The 19,133-nt window shown below is 34.1% G+C and overlaps 3 protein-coding genes across 4 annotated transcripts in view; 1 reads left to right on the forward strand and 2 right to left on the reverse strand.

The window, feature by feature from the left end:
• LOC104266352 (centromere protein F-like) overlaps positions 1 to 2,205 on the reverse strand; it is a 10,306-nt gene extending 8,101 nt beyond the window's left edge. The window contains exons 1-4 of one of the 2 annotated variants that reach the window (XM_009862299.3): positions 1,788 to 2,205; positions 1,423 to 1,524; positions 995 to 1,156; positions 314 to 363 (exon numbers count right to left, since the gene is read on the reverse strand). In XM_009862299.3, the coding sequence (XP_009860601.1) occupies positions 314 to 363; positions 995 to 1,156; positions 1,423 to 1,524; positions 1,788 to 2,177 (704 nt within the window). In that variant the 5' untranslated portion in view covers positions 2,178 to 2,205. The remainder of the gene's footprint in view (positions 1 to 313; positions 364 to 994; positions 1,157 to 1,422; positions 1,525 to 1,787) is intronic. The other variant, XM_026837146.1, reaches the window with a different exon arrangement.
• Positions 2,206 to 2,924: 719 nt separating this feature from the next.
• The window catches only part of LOC100180833 (TATA-binding protein-associated factor 172), a 22,766-nt gene continuing 6,557 nt past the window's right edge, over positions 2,925 to 19,133 (reverse strand). The window contains exons 17-44 of the mRNA XM_018814536.2: positions 18,271 to 18,375; positions 17,911 to 18,051; positions 17,426 to 17,535; positions 17,052 to 17,223; positions 16,540 to 16,698; positions 16,154 to 16,244; positions 15,563 to 15,762; positions 15,140 to 15,317; positions 14,457 to 14,623; positions 14,161 to 14,281; positions 13,815 to 13,897; positions 13,454 to 13,588; positions 13,143 to 13,209; positions 12,451 to 12,599; positions 11,978 to 12,130; positions 11,610 to 11,747; positions 11,280 to 11,425; positions 11,027 to 11,104; positions 10,493 to 10,622; positions 10,000 to 10,141; positions 7,625 to 7,755; positions 7,151 to 7,273; positions 6,611 to 6,788; positions 6,133 to 6,316; positions 5,438 to 5,567; positions 4,850 to 5,050; positions 4,315 to 4,470; positions 2,925 to 3,968 (exon numbers count right to left, since the gene is read on the reverse strand). Of these exons, the coding sequence (XP_018670081.1) occupies positions 4,318 to 4,470; positions 4,850 to 5,050; positions 5,438 to 5,567; positions 6,133 to 6,316; positions 6,611 to 6,788; positions 7,151 to 7,273; positions 7,625 to 7,755; positions 10,000 to 10,141; positions 10,493 to 10,622; positions 11,027 to 11,104; positions 11,280 to 11,425; positions 11,610 to 11,747; positions 11,978 to 12,130; positions 12,451 to 12,599; positions 13,143 to 13,209; positions 13,454 to 13,588; positions 13,815 to 13,897; positions 14,161 to 14,281; positions 14,457 to 14,623; positions 15,140 to 15,317; positions 15,563 to 15,762; positions 16,154 to 16,244; positions 16,540 to 16,698; positions 17,052 to 17,223; positions 17,426 to 17,535; positions 17,911 to 18,051; positions 18,271 to 18,375 (3,765 nt within the window). The 3' untranslated portion in view covers positions 2,925 to 3,968; positions 4,315 to 4,317. The remainder of the gene's footprint in view (positions 3,969 to 4,314; positions 4,471 to 4,849; positions 5,051 to 5,437; positions 5,568 to 6,132; positions 6,317 to 6,610; positions 6,789 to 7,150; positions 7,274 to 7,624; positions 7,756 to 9,999; positions 10,142 to 10,492; positions 10,623 to 11,026; positions 11,105 to 11,279; positions 11,426 to 11,609; positions 11,748 to 11,977; positions 12,131 to 12,450; positions 12,600 to 13,142; positions 13,210 to 13,453; positions 13,589 to 13,814; positions 13,898 to 14,160; positions 14,282 to 14,456; positions 14,624 to 15,139; positions 15,318 to 15,562; positions 15,763 to 16,153; positions 16,245 to 16,539; positions 16,699 to 17,051; positions 17,224 to 17,425; positions 17,536 to 17,910; positions 18,052 to 18,270; positions 18,376 to 19,133) is intronic.
• On the forward strand, positions 8,320 to 9,851 carry LOC100183195. The gene is made up of 3 exons (XM_002121223.4): positions 8,320 to 8,687; positions 9,113 to 9,229; positions 9,456 to 9,851. The coding sequence occupies exons 1-3, from the start codon at positions 8,484 to 8,486 to the stop codon at positions 9,612 to 9,614; spliced, it is 480 nt and encodes a 159-aa protein (XP_002121259.1). The 5' UTR covers positions 8,320 to 8,483; the 3' UTR covers positions 9,615 to 9,851.

Consider the following 19,133-nt stretch of genomic DNA (forward strand, 5'->3'; position numbering starts at 1 on the left):
TGACTTGCATTCTGCAAGGGCTCGCACTATGAGTGATTGAATGACATCGTGGAAAAACGACGGTCGTTATAACACGTGTGATCTGTTTCATGCAACACGAGCATTCACTTCTCTGCGTTTTAATGTGGCAAAAAACACCTGCTAGGAACACACCGTTTACTTTGCGCAACATATTGAACATTCTTAAGCAAGTTGCGAACAAACTGCCGAGCGTGTGTTTCATATACCCATTACTAAATAATTTGTCCATTTGCGCAATCATGGTAAAAAAATAGGAGATTCAGTGTTTAATCGGCGTATTCTCTATACTTACGTAATTACTGACGTATCCACAGTAATTTCTTTTTGTGCTTCATCGTCGTCCTATAAAGGAACATTTAAATGCCATCAGTTTATATGTAACGGGTAACGGACTATGATATAGTTCAGTGAGAAAAGATGGGACACCTTTAGCACACAATATCCAAATAACCTGATCGTATTTTAAACAATTAACAACGGTCCATAGGAGCCTTTTATAATTCTTTGATTTTTCTTTGTTTATTACCAAATGTGACGAGATGGAATGATAAGGTGTCCGATCTTTTCCCACCCTACTATATATGCTTACTATATTCTGTTCCATACCACACACAACATTCTTATAGGTTTGTTTGTTAGTAAAAAGCAGTTGGTTTGATCAAAAACGGTAATTTAAGATATATGTGTTATCGATAATTATTAAACGCGACTTTCGTATTGTGATCGTAAATAATCTAATGTTATCAAATAGGATGGGGAAAGCCGGGACACTTTCAGCTAATAATATTCAAGTATCCTGATCGTGTTTTAAACAATTAACAACATGGCGGTCGAGAGGGTAGGTTTTATAATTCTATAAAAGTTCTTTGTTTACTACCAAATGGGAAGAGAAAATGGAATGAAACGATGTCCCATCTTCCCTCACTTTACTCCATGAGATATGCTATACAAGACCACAGTGTTAACAACTTACAATGTCTTCAAAATGATCTTCATCCATCCATGTTTGTAATGATTCCAACAATTCCTTTTTTTTAGATTCTTCTTTTTTCGTCGGTGTGACGTGCATTTTGTCTCCGAGCTGTACTGCCACCTTGCGGAACTTGTCCAGCAGAAGCGAAACGTTGATTCGAAGCTAAAATAAAATGTCGTCAAAGATAAAATGTAACAGCAATCAATTAACCTTAAAACAAGTTAAGTTCGTTGCTACCATTGTGGGTATATTTGTCCTTGGGCAAGACACCTATAACGGCAATTGCTCTAACCCAGTGGTCGCTAATGGATTGTCCAAATTATCAGCCACACATAAAAAATGAAAAAATCCACCAAAAAATTAAGACAAGATAGGAGTTAAGTTTTTTTTAAGGTTTTTGTAAGAGCTTTTAGTCTTTTACAATCTACCATATCATCGTCAATCTCAAACAAATTATCTTCAATCTCTTTAAGCAGATGTTGATCGTCTAAACTTTCACCTTCAGGAGTGGTTTCGTAATCGTCCACTGCCTGTAGATATAAATACGTGGAAACCAAAACTGTCGTTACAACACAATTTTGTGGCAAATTTTATATGACGACACGAGTAATAGAGCATCCGTGTTATAATGACTGTCGACCCCGCCACGCGAGGGTAAATAGCCTACGCGTAATTTTAATTGGAGCAAAGTGAAAATGTATGGAAACTATCGGTCAAAATTGTGGTCAAAAAATTGTGGCAGTTGAATCCAGCGTAGCGTGTTTTTCTAGTCTGTTTTTAACGTGTGTTTTACCTTATTTACACGATCCTGAATTTCTTTGACTTTCTTCATACGAATAGTGACGCTTGCCCTTCTTGGAGATTTGTGTGACGTTAAATGGTCAAGCGGTATAGCACCGCCAGAGACATCTCTGTTTGCAAATGCCGCGAAATCAGATGAATTAAACTGCCTACTACCCCTTGAAGAACGTCGCATTAGCAAATGTTCTGCTGCTATAACAGAACCTTTACGGTCTCTGCCGCCCATGTTGTGACCATGTACATCAAACATTGGTGCAATCATTTTAAAAGACCCGCGGCGTTCTGGCGGAGGATGCGACGACCTTTTCTTGGTGGGCTCTTTCTTTTTTCTCTTCTCATTATTTTTTTTATTATCATCCGCTGAAACTCCAATTCGCCACATTGTGTAGCAAATACTAATTTATGAAACCTTATTTGGTTTAATAACATAATTAAACATGCATATTATATATTTCGCAGTATTTTAAACGGCTATTGTTGATCATAAATAGCAATATTTTGTCAACAGTAGTTTTTGTTCGACGTAAAAGTACATTTTTCAGACTTTTTTTTTGGAAACAGATTTTGAATACCAAAATTGTAAAACTAAAACTTGACCAGTTATAACATACGGGCGTCGTAAGGCCCAAATAGTTATGATTTACAAATTAAACGATGCCCATTTCGCTTTAAAATCGACAGCCAGTGACGATACGGCGCTGGCTTAATCATTTACTAAGCCAACTGCAGGTATTAAACTTTAATTTCATTTATTAACCCGATATGACATTTGGGTTAGTATAGCATCTATGGTATACTAGTAGTATCAAACAATTTGTTAGTTTAACAAGTTTGTGGCGGCTAACACAGCATACAATTTTCTATAAAATGTTTATTAGGCTTAGTACGTTACCGTACATAAAACAATATGTTATGCTAATCTAAATATGCTGCTAATAGACACAAGCGTTGTTGTTTGAATAAGAAAGAGGTATTTTCTCAGGTTCTGACTACGAACTTAGGCCTATATCTTCAAGTTATTAACCTATATACTAATTTAGACGTTTTTTTTAAACAACATCTATACATAGAGACCCTGAAACAGTTTTACTGTAGAATTAGAAAATCTATTAACGTATAAGAGCGTCGATAAAAAGGCGAAATATGGCTTTTGAGAACCCGGTGTACGAAATACATTTGCCAATTCAGCCGAACGGCCATTTAAAATGCGGAGAAATTGCAACTGGAATAAACGAAGTTCAAGTCCCACCGGTGGTAGAAGCAAGAAAAAACAATACTTCTCTACAAAGACGGAAGTCTTATCATAAGAATTTTAACAAAAGAAAAGTAAAAGCGAACGAGACAAGCCAGTTTCTGAAACTGCATCGTAAATATTTGGACGAGATGGCAGACATAGTGAATACTTACATTGACACGACTTGAAACGCGTCAATGAAACTTATTCATGCTCGCATGTTGGGGCAACGACAATCGTTATTACACGGGTGTTCGGACTCATGCACATCGTGCCTGCTTACGAATTACCACATACTTTACAAATGAGACGACAAAAGAGAATAAAAACGTGGACCACCTTATCCCAACTTAGCATATGTAAATTGGTCCATGTAATATAAAAATGGTAATTTGATTTTCAGACGCCATTCGAAAATACTTTTTTGGAACAATAAAGTAAAAGGTTTTCATACAAGAGTAGCCGATTTACATATTACGTTATACTTAGTAGTAAGAACAGCAGAATTTCTGTATATTTGTTTTAACTTTAAAACGAAACGAATAACACACAAAACAGTGAAACTAGAATGAAAATGAATATTTGAAAATGAGCAAATGTGTACAAAAAGGAATATTATACCCTTTTTGCATGGTTACTTTTATGCGCGTAAGTACTCACATATTTACTCGCAAAAACAAAGTTAACACGCATAACGTCATAAGCGTTTGCGAGTAAATATGCGAGTACTTACGCGCATAAAAGTGACCATGCAAAAAGGGTATTAGTGTACTTCGAAGCAGCATTGGAATTACAAATGCATATTTAAAACAAAATTTAGTTACCCCTAAGTTTGCAGATAAATTTAACTGAATTTCAAGTAAATATTTCAGTTAAACTTAATTTTGACATTTAGTTTGACATATTTTAACGCTAAGTAAACCTTTCCAATATTTCCACCTGAAAGGGATTAGAACAAAGAGTCAGTAAAACAATGCATGAAACATCAATCTTGTGTGGAACTTATTTCTAACTTAAAAAATTAAAGCAGGACTTGAAAAAAAACGTAGGGATTTTCAAAATTGTCAATCAAATATTTAAAACTAAAAATGTATACATAAATCACCCACAGAGTTACATATGAGTCAAATGGTAACTCATAAGTTGGCATGAGGTGTATAAAAACACCCAGGTTATAACAACTGCCTGTGCCCCACCACGCAAGCAAAAAGTTACATACACTTATTCATACTGACACTTTTGCATATTAAACCCATGTAAAACCTAAACACCACAACAAACTTACCAATCACTTAGTAAGCGAATGCAGAAAGTTATCCAAGTTATATTCTTCATCATATTGATTCTGGTCCCACAGTTCGCCCAACCCTTCCATCATAGCACGAAGCCCTTTACTTGGGTTTGTGGCATCGTTGCTGTGAGGGTGGCTTTTCGGGGTGGACTGAGGAAAAAAATATAATTTGTATAAAAATAAAACCTAGGGCATGTAAACCAGATTATTTTGGTGACGCCGGTTTGTTCCAGATAAATCTAAGTTGACATTTCCAGATCGACTGTAGGAATGAAATTGATACTTCGTTACTAAATGATGCTATTTTGAGTCACACTGGTAAGCCTGGGTATTAGGGTAATGGCTAAATCTACCCTAAATCTAAGATCCTTGAGAAGAACCTCACCAATCTAGAATAAAATATCCGTTTTGATCAGATCACAAAAAATACACCCTATCCTGTAGCAATACCAGAAAAAAATAAAATATTAAACAACAGGAATAAAATAAAGGAAGAACACCATGTTCTACAAAACCACAAAAGACATACCTGGTCAACATTAAACAGATCCAGCACTTGGTTGGTTCCCATGCTCTGTATTCCCCTGTTATCATCACCAACTATGGTATTCGCAACATTAAGTTTAAATTCTTGCAAACCAAGGATTTTTTCTTCCATTGTACCACGAGTAATTATACGATATACGTTCACCACTTTCTTCTGTCCAATGCGGTGGGCTCGGTCCATTGCCTGTTGTTGTGGAATCGGGGGGTTAATGAAGGGTGGTTGGCAGTGGGCATAAGTTGTTTACGAATACATGTATTATATATAGCATAAAAGTAATCTGAAAAGTGTGTCTGGTCTATGTTATAACTTGATAATGAGCGTAAGGAAATGATAAAAGAGAATAAAGTTATTTTATTGTACAGTAGTAGGCACCCATGTTATTACATAGCAGATAGCAGTAATCAGGAGGTGTATAAAACATGATTTTTATTAGCTCGGCAGTGAGAATAAGTATGTCTGGTGTACATGAAGACTTTTATATTAACTCAGCATAATGTTTATGAACACACCACACATGTCTTGTATGTAAGACTTTCATGTTATAACCTAACGCCAAGCATAAGACCCTACCTGTAAATCCACCATAGGATTCCAGTCATGCTCCACAAATATAACAGTGTCAGCTCCAGTTAAGTTTAAGCCCAATCCCCCAACTTTAGTGGTTAGTAAAAGTAAGTCGATGGATGGATCATTATTGAACCTGGAAAATAATGTTTTAGTTTTCAACCAAATGCTACTGAGTTTGCCTGCCTTCAGCCTAGACGTTGTGGGTACGAGGCTCGGTGCTGCCACCATTGTGTGCGTGCGTTGGGGAAGACACTTAATCTCAATTGTTTCAGCCTAGTGGTTACTCAAAGGTTGTTTAAATTGTCAGCTAAACACTAAAGGCCCAAAACTAATCATCAACAAGGGTAGACATGTAAGAACTCGTAAGCAGGCATGTGATGTATAAAATATAACACCCATACTACAATTGGCACAAGGTGTATAAAATATAACACCCATACTACAATTGGCACAAAGTGTAGGAAATATAACACCCATACTACAATTGGCACAAAGTGTAGGAAATATAACACCCATACTACAATTGATAAAATATAACACCCATACTACAATTGGCACAAAGTGTATAAAATATAACACCCATACTACAATTGGCACAAAGTGTATGAAATATAACACACATACTGTAATTACTGTTGTTGCCCCAATACGCCAGAGGAAAACGTTACACTCTTATAACCGGCACAAGAGGAACTTACTTTGAAACAATGGAATATCTTTGATTTGAAGGAACCCCACCATCCAGTCTTAGATAAGTTACACCAGGCATAAGTTGACGCAGCAAATCATTCTCAATGATGTTTAGAAGATTTCTATGTTGACAAAACACGAGCGCTCGATGCTGATTGGCCACAGACTCCTCAGAAAGTGAGTCACCAGTTTCTGAAATAAAATCAAAAAATTGAAAATATAAATAAGAATGTTTTAAGAAGCACAGACATTTCATATTGAAATTTTGAAATAAAATTTAAAAAAATCCACACTGCCCTTAAACTTTGTAAAAAAAAGGTAAAATAAAATCAAATAGTCAAAATTAACTGCACATTAAAACAACTTTAAATTTCAACATACATTTTTGGCATTTATTTAAACAAAAAGTATATAAGTTGTTTAAAATATATACCATACATTAAAGTTTTTATTATAAATTATAATTTCATTAAAAAAATTCCTTACTTCCAATCCCACAGTCAAGTAGCAACTGTTGTAACGCGGTCAGTTTCGAAGCATGTTTCACGTCATGAAGAGAAGTTTTCGATTTTTTTAGCTGAGTCATAATAGCGTTGTACTGGGGATGACTCGGCGTTAATACGAACAGAGGATGGTTGCAAACTTTCTGAAGATATTGCAGCGCCTGGAAAACAATTTTAATTAACATGTAGACACTAATGAGTTGTTCAAATTGTTAGCCATACAAAACAATTCAAAAAATCAACTGTTAAAGTTGAATACGTAGGCAGCTACAAGGTGTGTAAAATAAGACACTCGTGTTATAGAAATTGCCATTATCCACCACACAAGCACAAATAATGTTTTTATATTCATTTAAAAATGTTGAGCAACACTGTTTCTCAAAAAAAATTTGGCAACACTGTTTCTCAAAAAAAATTTGGCAACACTGTTTCTCAAAAAACAATGAGCAAGACTGTTTCTCAAAAAAGGTTGAGCAACACTGTTCCTTTTGAAAAACAATGAGCATCACTGCATCCTACCCACCTGAAATACATGGGAAGTCCCCTTCATGAGGTTCGTTTGATCTTTCTCTTCATCTATGATCTTAATGGACGACTCGGCATCTTTCTTCGCTCGACTCTTCGCAAAATCCTCGTAAAGTTGAAACTGAAATATAAGATTTTGCGTGTCTGAAAATTTTGTGTGGTTCAAATGTAATATGTAGTGTTTTTAAAAAACGGTTGTTTTAATTTTTTTTGCTGTTTAAATAATGAATAGTGCTCTTTGGAAATGGTTGCTATTAAAAACCCAAAGGGGGGGTTACAAAAAAGTTGTCATCTTTTTCAGCATATTTTGGTTTAAAAAATCAGATTATAGCGATTGACATTGCCATGTCACAAGAGGATAAATAAGTTACATTCATTAATTCATACTACCCAGGTTATAAAACAGTTGTGCTCTGCCACGCGAGAATAAATAGGTACATAGATTTATTCATTATTTAAATTCAAAACTTACTTGCAGAGGACTGAGCTCACAATAATAATCTTGGATTATCTTTGGAGGTAAATCCTTAAGAACATCCTCTTTCATCCTTCGGAGCATAAACGGGAGGACTTGACGATGCAGGGACTCCATCGCGATTAATCCTGGAAGATAAAAAGATTTTAAATCTGGGAAGAGAAATTTATGACATTTTATTGTCAGAGGGGGTTGGGGTGAAAGATTTAAAAACTTTTTTATATTGGTAACAGACTCAAAAATTTTTTGTGGTTAGAACAAATAGAGATTTAGGGTATTGTTGGGGTAATTCGGTCGGGACCCATGTTGTTCTATACAGAAGACGCCTATAAATACTTCAGTATATATAAAAAGGCATTGCTGTTATATATAGTAGTAAATATCCAAGTCCTATTATTCTAAAAAAGATAAATCTTTTAAATAATATCCATATAGCATTCGGCATTATAAACTTAAACGGGTTTCCCATCCACTTATTATTAAACATTGAAACCAATTACTTGAAATGTAATGTTTAACTTGGTATACAAACATGGTGTGGAGTAGACAAAGGAGTCACGACTGCATGCAAGGATTTGTAAATGTTTAACTAAATAAACATGTGATGTTATTACGTGCTATAAATGCATGAGAATGTTGTATGTAGTTTAAAGTGGTGTAATTTTAACTTTGCGCAAGTTTAATTTTAACTTTATTTTAAAATGTTTAAAAGTGTAGTTTGTGTTAGATTTTTTATTGCTAAAGCTTTTTTATTTAAGATTTCTACAAGTCCACAAGAGAATCTAAAAAATAATTCTAAAATCTGCAACTTTTAGCTGAAAGTTTATTTTGAAAGAAGAACAAAAAGGAAAAAAAGATGTATATCATTAAACTACTTCTTCTGTGCGTGTTTACTGTTACCACGGAGACAACATTTTACGATAAATATGAAAAACGGGTTTATGATTTAATGGTCGCGGATGAGAGAGTTTACGATGATACGCATGAACGATTTAATGAGAATGAAGTCACAGGTGACCGTGTATGGAAAAGAGATATAGAGCCTTATAGTGGGGGTGGGGTAAGTTGGTTTATGTTAAATGTGAAAGAAATATTGGTGTTTAGTGCATATTCATTATTTGACCCATCAGCTGTTTATGTACAAGGTTATTTATGTTATTTCTATGAGCCCTGAATTGGTAAAACCGCATATTTTTAATAAACACCTAACACACATTTGGTGAACCAACAAGATATATTTTACCAATAACTGACATTATCAGTGAGTCTGCGTTACTCTTTACATTTCCCATACAATTTTTCTCTTTATCCGGCCAAATTTTTACAATTTTCACCAACTGGACTTTGTTATCATTAGGGTAATGTACCTCCTTATGCTCTATATGTTATATATACTGTATGTTCTATATGTTATATATACTGTATGTTCTATATGTTATATATACTGTATGTTCTATATGTTATATATACTGTATGTACACACAGGGTGGAAGTGATTTAACACAAGATCAACTCACAATAGCAGAGATACTTGCTATCGTAATATGTAGTGTTGTTGGGGTGGGAATATTTGCCTTTGTTGGATCATGTGTTTGGTACAAGGTATGACTTTTGTATTTATTACTTTACTTTATGGCAGAATACTGTCTTTGTATTTCAACAAAATCTTTACATTTTTAAGATTAATTTTAAACTGTTTTAGGGCAATTTAAGTTATATAGCCTACTGTTTCTTTTTTATTAATTTAAAAATATTTTTTAAGGGGGGAGGGGTATATTGTATTTTTAGAGCAAATTCACTTAAAAATAATTGAGAATATGCCCAACAGGTACACAGAACATCCTCTGCCCAGTCCTTTATACAAATCACAACAGATGCCGATGACAGTACATTACATATGGTGGATTATGATGATATACAAATCGAACATGGGAAACTTAACATGAAAGTTTCAGAGGGAGACATACCTTCTGATCACGATGTATAGTATTTTTATGAATTTGCCACCAAACTATGTGTTTAATGTACTTTGTTTTGTGAAAATATTTTAGTGTACAAAACTTATTTCAACTGTTATTAAAATATACTTTGGTAAACAATGTTTTAATTTTTGTCTGTTATTACTACTGTTGCTAAAAATTACTTTGTGTACTTTCATTTGGTATCTGAACTGTTTCTAAAAAACTTTTAAGTTCTACTGTAAATAAATGTTTGTCTTACTTGCTGTGTCATTTTTTTAATACTTCAAAATTCAAAGACCTATGCCGTTTAAATTCCACATTATATGTAAAAAACCATAATCCTTAGCATGCACCTGAATGCCTGCCACTTGTGCAATTCTTAGTGTGTACAAAAAATCACCATCAAATTACCTTCCTCCTGCTCAACAGATGAGCTTTTAGCGTCTCTACTTGCAATGATAGGTTTGGAATATCTTGCGTTAAATTCTGACTCTGAGCCAAGTAAACCAGGGATTAGGAAATCAAATAATGACCATAGCTCCAATACACTGTTCTGTGGTGAATAATATGGAAAGTTGTATTAATAATAATTAAGGTAACTTTGTTATGAAGTGGTAAAAGAAGGCGTCAATTCATGTAACGCATAATTACGGTAACTGCTTTTAAAAATGCTTAAAAATATTTAGTTTTTTTATGTAAACACTAAACAAGGAAAACAGTGATTCTTAAATTTAATCAAAATAATTAATGTTATATAAAAAATGTTATGCAATATTAGGGTTCTGATGTTATGCATAAACCATTAGACTAATTTGCTCAAATAGTAACATGTTTCATGAAATACCTGAACAAGTCATTTATTTATTATAATAACTAAATTAATATAAAAATAAGAACCACTGACCTGTATTGGTGTTCCAGTTAAAATAAGTCTATGCTTAGCATATAGAGACTTGATACATTGGGATAATTTACTTTTCCCATTCTTGATAGCATGGCCTTCATCCAGGACGCAATAATTCCATTTTATTTGACTGAAAATGACAAATTTGAACTAATTATTTAAATATTGTGGCGTAATAGGTTAACCCTGATCTAAATCACAAGTCCCATGGTGTACCATAGTTCCTCACACTAATAAAAAGAGGTATAATAAGTTGATGCTGCCAGCCTTATTATAAGTCTGATTCAGCTGTGTTTGCAATTTTATTTGGGTGCTGCTATTATTATGGGCGTATGTGTCCTTGGGCAAGACACTTAATTATCACTGTTACAACACCTATTTAAAACATACATGGTAACTCATAAGCTGGCATGAGGTATATGAATACCCGTGTTATAACGACTGTCGTTTTCCGGCTACGCAAGGAGAAAGTCAGTTACATTCATTCATTTAATTAACATACATTAAGACAGTGCCTTATAGAAAATTCATTACCTGAAAAATTCGATGTCATTTCTTATAACCTCGTACGAAGCTATGACAAGATTATGCTTCTTCACCTCCCCTTGCAACCTGCATAGAAATAGCATTAACCAATATTCCTCAAGCTCGCTGTCAAGATCTCCTGAATTTCACACAAAAAATATTTTTTACTTGAAAATTTATTTAAAAGTAAACATGTTTTTTGAGAGTAAAAAAACAACTAGTCGGTCATTTTTGGAATTTTTTTAATTTTGAATATCTTTACCTCAACCGTTCAGTAGGATTGCCTGCATAATGTTGGGGAGTTAATAATTCACAGAACTGCCTCACTTCTGCCACCCAGTGACCGGTTAGCGTGGGTGGACACACAACTAAAGAAATTAGTTTGCCAGAATGGAATTTTTCATTTTCCTAAAAAATACAGAAAAAGTTGTAACAAAATTAAAAAAACAAAAAAAGTTTATATTTTAGAGTACAAAATCTTTTTTTCTACAAATTTATTAAAAAAATTACAATTTTTGTCTAATTTTAGCCCAAGATAAAAATAAACAATAATTCCAATTACAGCGTGTTATTTTAAACTAGCTTGCCTCACCTGTTTTTTGTTGGCTTGATAAAAATGGTCAGAAGCCAAAATACAAATGGTTTGCAACGTTTTTCCTAACCCCATATCATCACATAGAACGCCATGTAGTTTATAACGGTTCAAAAATGCCAGCCATTTTACCCCGTCCTGTAAAACATGAAAAATACTTGTAATGTAATAAATATAATTTTATTAACAGTTTTTATACATTTTTAAAAGAAATATCAACTACATTCAAAATATGCAAAAAATAAACAAAACATAACAGAAAAAATTGTTTAAAAAACACAAAATATAAATAAAAGTTAAAAACCTTCTAAAATTTCGAAAAAAAAATTATAAAAAAAAACATGCAAAAAAATACAAAAACAGCTTACTTCTTGGTATGGTCGTAATTTTGCGTTAATTTTAACGGGGATTTTATATTCGTCGAGTGAAGAATTGTCGAATAATTGTTCAAGGAATCGTCGGTCTTCCTGTTTTTGCCGGATCAACTCCTCGGGTAGATCGGGAGGATCTGGGATGCCAGACTGGAGAGAAAAACAGAAAAAGGTAAATGAGAGAAATGAAAAATGTTCATGAGAGAAAAAAGTAAACAAGAGAAAGTAAAATTTGAGAAAAAATATATGGGAGGAAAGATAGAAATGCAAACTGAAATTCGATATAAACTGACATTCAAGATTAAGCAAAACTATTATATTTACTATCATTTTTAGTTATGCCTTCTTCACCTACATATTTGAAAGAGCAATCTTTTATAGTTAAAACAAAATTGGTGTCTAACTCTTTGTGACAAATTTCTCCAGCCAATCAAAAACCTGGCCACTCCAAAAGCAATACATAATCGTACCTCCACAGGCATGTACTGCACCAGTTGGCCAAAACATTGAGTAGCAAGAAGTCGTGTCTGTGTATCCTGGTCACTTATACAGCCAAGTAAAGGTACAACCATCAACACAGCATATGGCACAACAGATGTTCCCATCACCTCAATTATATCTGAAACATATATAGAAATGATTAGATGAGGTACTATATGTTAAATACACAAGTACTTAGTGAGTAAGACACTTAACAGCAATTGCTTCAACCCAGTGGTCACTAATCGAACTGGGTAACTGCTATAGAACATATTTGTAATGTACAATTTCTTTGTTCAAAGCCAGCGTACACATGGTTGACCAAATCATGCAGACATAACCATAAACAAGGTATATCAAACCCCTGCATCACTCACAACACAAACACAATCAGCAGGCATGTGGAGCAGTCTGACAGTATGTAATAGCACTCCTATACTACATCTCTTGAGTTGCGTCTTCTACTACATAGGCATTATGCCTGCTAGGTGTAGCCACCACCATTTTTTCTTGCAATCAAGTTTAACTATGTTTTTAACTTTAATCAACTGTTTGTTTTGTCGCTATATATTGTCTTTTGTTTAAATTATTTTTAATCTTCGCTACCATAATTGAAGAGACAAATAAAGTTATTATTATATTATTACAAAGTAATGTGTATTAGTGATGTACAAGTACTTACTTGCAAGTGCTTCAATGGAACCTCTATGCTGGGTGATGTTTTGGTTGTTATCCAACTGGGGCAGAATCTAAAAAACTATCTTTTAGACTTTTAATAAGAAAACATTATATATATAAAAAAAAATTGCTGTACATAATCATCATTTATCAACAAAGTTGCATATGTGATAACTTGTAAATAAACACGAGGTGTTTAGAACAAAACACTTGCGTTATACTACTGACTTGCCAGCACTTGAGAATAACTACTTACATCCATTCATTTAGTTACAAATTCCAATATTCCAATATTTTCTACTTTCAATGTCTTACCTTATCCACCACAACTGGCATAATAGTGTTGGGCATATGGTTCGTTAAAACTGCCACACATCGACTACATAGATATCTTATACTGGTATGCTCGTGCCACAGATTGCGCAATACTCCAGGTACCAAACCAAAAATCTTAAAAAAGTTTAAAAATTTTGATAATACCTTGAAACTCAGAAAAGTTTAAATTAACTACAAAAAAAGGCACAACTATTACACAGTGTGAAATAACCCAGGCTAGCTTTAATGCTTTAGTTTTGGGCAGCTTTTACTTGTTCAGGAAAATAAGCCAAGGGTTATAGGTTCAAGGCTCACGACAGGTGCTACTTTAACCATTATTCCTGCAACATATTATATTTACTTTTTCTTTCAATTTCTTTCCTTTAATAACAGGAACAACTGTTTCAAGCAGAAGCAAGCTTTGGGACAAGAGTGAAATGTCATCTGAATGAAAAATATAGCACTGTCTGGTAAGAGGGATACTTCCAGCACATAAATATATTTCTTAAATGCATTTAACAAGTAATAATCATGTTTTAGAGTCAGCATAGTCAAAGTAAACTGCATTTCCTACATTTATTAGTGAGGTTTCCTAGGTTCGATGATTAGGAGTGTAACTGTATTTTAACAATGTCACTACAGATTTTATTAAAAATTTCAAAAATGTGTATATGGCTTGGCCTTATAGAATATAAATAACTAGTAACCTTGCAAAGTAGAAAGAATCTCCCATACAGTAGGCACCACTTCTAAAAGATTGTCTTCATGCATTTTGATAATAGTTTGAATGCAGGTAACAGCACCTGCACTTGAAGTAGCTGGGTTTACCTGTTAGTATTAAAACAAATAAACAATAAATGCAATAAATACTAAAGTATAATAACATAAACACATAACAAATGAAACAATACAACACAGAGCACAGACATTTCTTTCCTTTTCATCATAAAACCTAATTTTTTACATTTCCTTTTTTTACTTAACATTTGATTAAAATTTTTACCTGGTCAGATTCAGGGATATAGTTCGCTGTTTCATCCTCTGCTATGTTTCGTTTTCTTTTTCGGTTGTTTATCTCTGTTTGCAAATCGCTTATTCTTCTTAGTATTGTAAGGATGCCATCTCGTGATACAGAGGCTTGTGTGATGTAACATTTGCTTAGAATCGCATCTGTGATGTAACAAAGGAATTGGTATAATAGTTAAGGTGAAGTGTCATTTTACGCTAATAAAGACGACCGGAACGGAATGTTGAATTGTTGGTCGGTGAAATTTGTGCCAGAAGAACCAAAATACATATATAATATGCCTGGTAGCCACAGTATATATATATATATATTGGATGGTTCTAGGTTGGGTAATGGGCCAACTCAAAGCTTGAATTTTAGGCTCCTAGCTTGCCGTAGAACCTTAACCATATACAATAGAATATGTTGGGGTAATAGGCCAGCTCTGGCCTAAATCTGAGCAGGTTTCGAAATTATAACGCGGTTTTATACAGGACATCCCTGCTTACCAATAACCATGTCATGTGTGTAACTTTACAGGTAGTTAAAGGATGGTATTTCTTTTTTGGTAAGGCTAATTTTTCGTACAACCTATCAATAAGCAATGCACTGGATTAGAGCCCATTACCACATCGTAATATTAACATTATTCTATTAACATAGAAACATTATTAACAAACCTGAAAATTCTTTTTGCACACTTTCATCAGTAGGACACCTAGCGGTAAAAGAAATCATACCAACGCACAAATTTTTAACGAGTTTCGGATTCGGGCACGGTTGTCTTGACCGACATAAACAGATGAGTCGTGCTACAGAGGATGACACAGCATTTCTGACGGTCACATTTTCTTCATACTATATTGAATACATGTATTTAAAAATCCTTGTTAATCTTGCATGACAGGGCAACGGTCGTTATAACACAAGTGTTTTGTTTCATACACCTTGTGCCTGCTTACAAGTTACCACATTTATAACATTGTGGGTGAAATTTGCGCACTGGGTTACAGAAATAAAAGTTAAAGTTAAGTCTTACCCAGCCACAATGTAACCTATAGAACCTACCTATTACTCCTATATTAAAACGGGTTAAAAAATACCTTCAAAGACTCCATAAGTGGTCGTATAATTGGATTTAATTTTGTTGGTAATTTCCAATTATCATCCTTTTGGCCACTAGAGTGCACTGCGGAGACAATAGCATTCGCTGCAAATGCTTTAACACGACTATCGAGAGTAAATTGAACTTTCAAAGCTTGGTCTGTTAGTTTCATTAACAAGTTTCTTTGCTCTCGTAAATCTGTTAGGATAAGGTAGTAACTTTCAGATATGAAATTAAAAAAGTTATCACTTATTAATCCTCGCATGGTGGGAGTAGAATTATTAAAAAAGTGTCACATTGTGTCTGTGAGGCTCTCGGTAAATGGTATAGGCCATATTTGGCCCATTACCAAAGGTATGAATGTAACTTAGTTATCCTCGTGTGAAAGGGAAATGGCAGTTAGTTACTAAGTGTGTAACTTTGTGGGAGTTTGATTTTTGAGTATGGCTGGCAATTTAAATAACCCATTATTGACCAAAGGGTTGAAGAAAATGCCAGTAAATGTCTGGCATAGTTACGCTACTACATAGGTTATATCAATATTAAAATAGGACAAGTTTTTTTTCATTACCAAACTTCCTAGTCCTACCTTTATCTCTATTCAGTAAAGTGGATGGGACCTGGGTTGTACAGAAGTCTAATACTTCATGGAATGAATAGGAAGATTTAGAGGGAAAATTCTGAAAAACAAACAGCCCATAATGGTAGCAGCGACTAATGAATCAAGTGTACACATACACACATCTATACAATGATATACAATGATAAAGGGGGAGGAGTTATTGGTAGAAGGAACATTTATTTCAAAATCCAACACAGCAAATTTAAATGTGATCACTAATTTACTATTTAAAAGAATGTAACATATATTCCTTGTATAGCAGGACAATGACAGTCACAGGTGTTTTGTTTCATACACCTCGTGCTCGTTAAACCAATTTAAGTTTATTAAAGTCCTTCACATAAGACACATACCTCAATATCAACTTTCTTGTTCAACAAAGTAGCAAGGAAAGCTTTCATGTCAGTTTGAACGTGAATAAACTGAACGGAAATTTCCGAAAAATAAAACGTCTCTTCCAAAATTTTAAAAATGGCAGAAAATAATGTAGCTGGAGGGGTTGAGTCAGTTTTCTGTAAGAAAATAACCTTTGTTAAAATGGTGCACAGAAATATTTAGTTTAAAAAAATGTTGTGGTATTTATACATAACCTATATTATCTTAAGTACTCTAACACCTCATTAATCGCTGCAAACCAACTTTACCCCTCTATCCCACCTCCCATGTATCCCAGTCAGCCTACATATCCTTGCTTGGCCACATTATTTAGGAAACCCCACATATGCCTGCCATACTACACTTTTTCATCCAAGACAACTAAAATAACCTTGCCTCTGTTACTCTATTCATCCCATCCCATTCTGTTTTATATAGATGAGGTCCTACAACGTTGCAGGCCATGTAAACACCCATAGAGGCCACCCACCCCTGTTAAATGAGATTCCATCCACCATTGTGACACAACAATGCAGGCAACCATACGCTGAAACGCTGATTGTGACGTCATAAGTAGAAGAAGATGGTTTTCCACGTTAGTAGTTGTTTGCGTGGGTTGCTCAATATTGTTGTTGCCATGGCAGCATACTGCTCCAATTAAACTAGAAAACAATTTAAAAAATATTCAAATGTTTATTTTAAAGCTAAAAGATGAAAAAATAGTTGTAAACTTAAATACCAGGAAAAAAGGGGGAAGCTAAAAACAGTTAACCGGATATTAAATAAATTAAAAATTACGAACTAACAGAATTTTTTGTTAAAAATTTGAATAAACAAAAAATCTTTTCTAAAGTAACCAAGTACCATGCAATGCATTGTCGCGTTGCCATAATATGTTCGTCACTAGATGGAGATGAAGAGGCGAGTCCACCAATGTGCTTCTTGTGACCTTCAGTTAAGTTGTCGCTGTTTTTCTGGTTTAAGGAGGTCAAAACCATGGTATTAGTGAAATGTTATGTGTATGGTGCAGTTAAAAACAATTTGGCAAAGTTTTATGTTTCATATACATTGTGGCTTTGGGCTGACAATTAAAACAACCTATAAGTGACCACTGGGTTGGAGCAATTGCTGTTTAATGTTTTGCCCAAGGACACATATTCCCACAAGGATAGCAGAGTATTCTCTCAGGTAAAAGCAGGTGTTTTAAGCACTGTGTAACAGCACCGAACATGGTAGAATAATAGGCCAATCATGGCTTAAGTCCTATGGCCCACGCCCTGCTGCAGGACCAACATAGAAAAGAAATGGTATGGTAAAGAATCAAAGTGTTGATAATAATAAATACATACCATTCCAGTGTGTTGTACCAGCATAGTAGGTGGTATAGGGACAGACTCCGGGTAATATGCGAGGTTCAACCACATCGGTATGTAAGGGAAACAAGATGATATTGCTTCGGTGGGGCAACTTCGGACAAAACTTATAAAAACCTGAAAAAAAGAAATTTAAAAATTATTATCAAAAAAAGTTTAGATAACAATAAATAAAATTAGTTAAAACTTTGTGTTGCTTCCGTTAGAAAAAATTTTTATACCAGAAAGAAAAAAGTGTCATGAAATAACCATGCTTTATTGCACCAGACATTTGTTTTTGCGGTCGTGTAAACAAACGTTTTATTTACAGGTAGACCCCATATTGGCAACACTTACTTTTGAACTGAGGTCTCTGGTGTTAGACTTTGTTTCTAAAAGGCAACACTGGAGTAAATTCCATGTGGCATCACTGGAGACAGATGTCATCCAATCTCTTGCATTCTGGAAAAAAAATAATATGAAAAGCACAAACAACACCCCTTTTTTAGTTTGATTTCAAAGTGTTTGATTTTTAAATTAAACAATGACAATAGTAAAACACAGTTACAGTAACAGTTAAGATGAACTTTGGCTCTGCTTAGTTGTATCCCTTACATCAGGGTAATAGCGAATTTGGCTTAAAACTGGGGAGCAAAAAATATGATGTCATCCTGTTTTAATAGTTAGGGTGACATAACACCCCTGGCCCCCATAACTTTACCCCTTTAAGTTTGTACACGTACCTCTGAAGCCTCTATAACTACCAGCATTGTAGAAAGTGCAGCTTCTTTCACACATGTTAACACATGGTGGAAGAATGGTAGTAACCGCAACACCAAGACTCTGGGTTCAAATCCCTGGCTGGGAAGTAAAATAAAATTATCAGAAATTATTTATTTTTATGCATGAATTGTACAACAATTTTTTTTAAATAAACACGCACATACAAACCATGCACCTACCATATAATATTAAGCGGTAATGATTTGATGAGCTTTGATAATAGAAGTAGAACAGATTGAGTGGATGCTGTTAGTTCATCATATTCGCTCAGTGAGTTCCACAACACAGACAGAAGCTTGTTTAACTAGAAATAAAACTCGATAAAATTTTGCTTTTTTAAAAACAACACAAACGCATTTGTAGATTTAAAAATATTTAAAAATTTAAAACTTTTCTAAAGTAAGATAGTTCATGTACGTAGGAAGTTAGGAACCTTG

The sequence above is a fragment of the Ciona intestinalis genome, chromosome 12 (genome assembly GCF_000224145.3).
Source record: "Ciona intestinalis chromosome 12, KH, whole genome shotgun sequence".
In the NCBI taxonomy this organism is placed as follows: domain Eukaryota; kingdom Metazoa; phylum Chordata; class Ascidiacea; order Phlebobranchia; family Cionidae; genus Ciona; species Ciona intestinalis.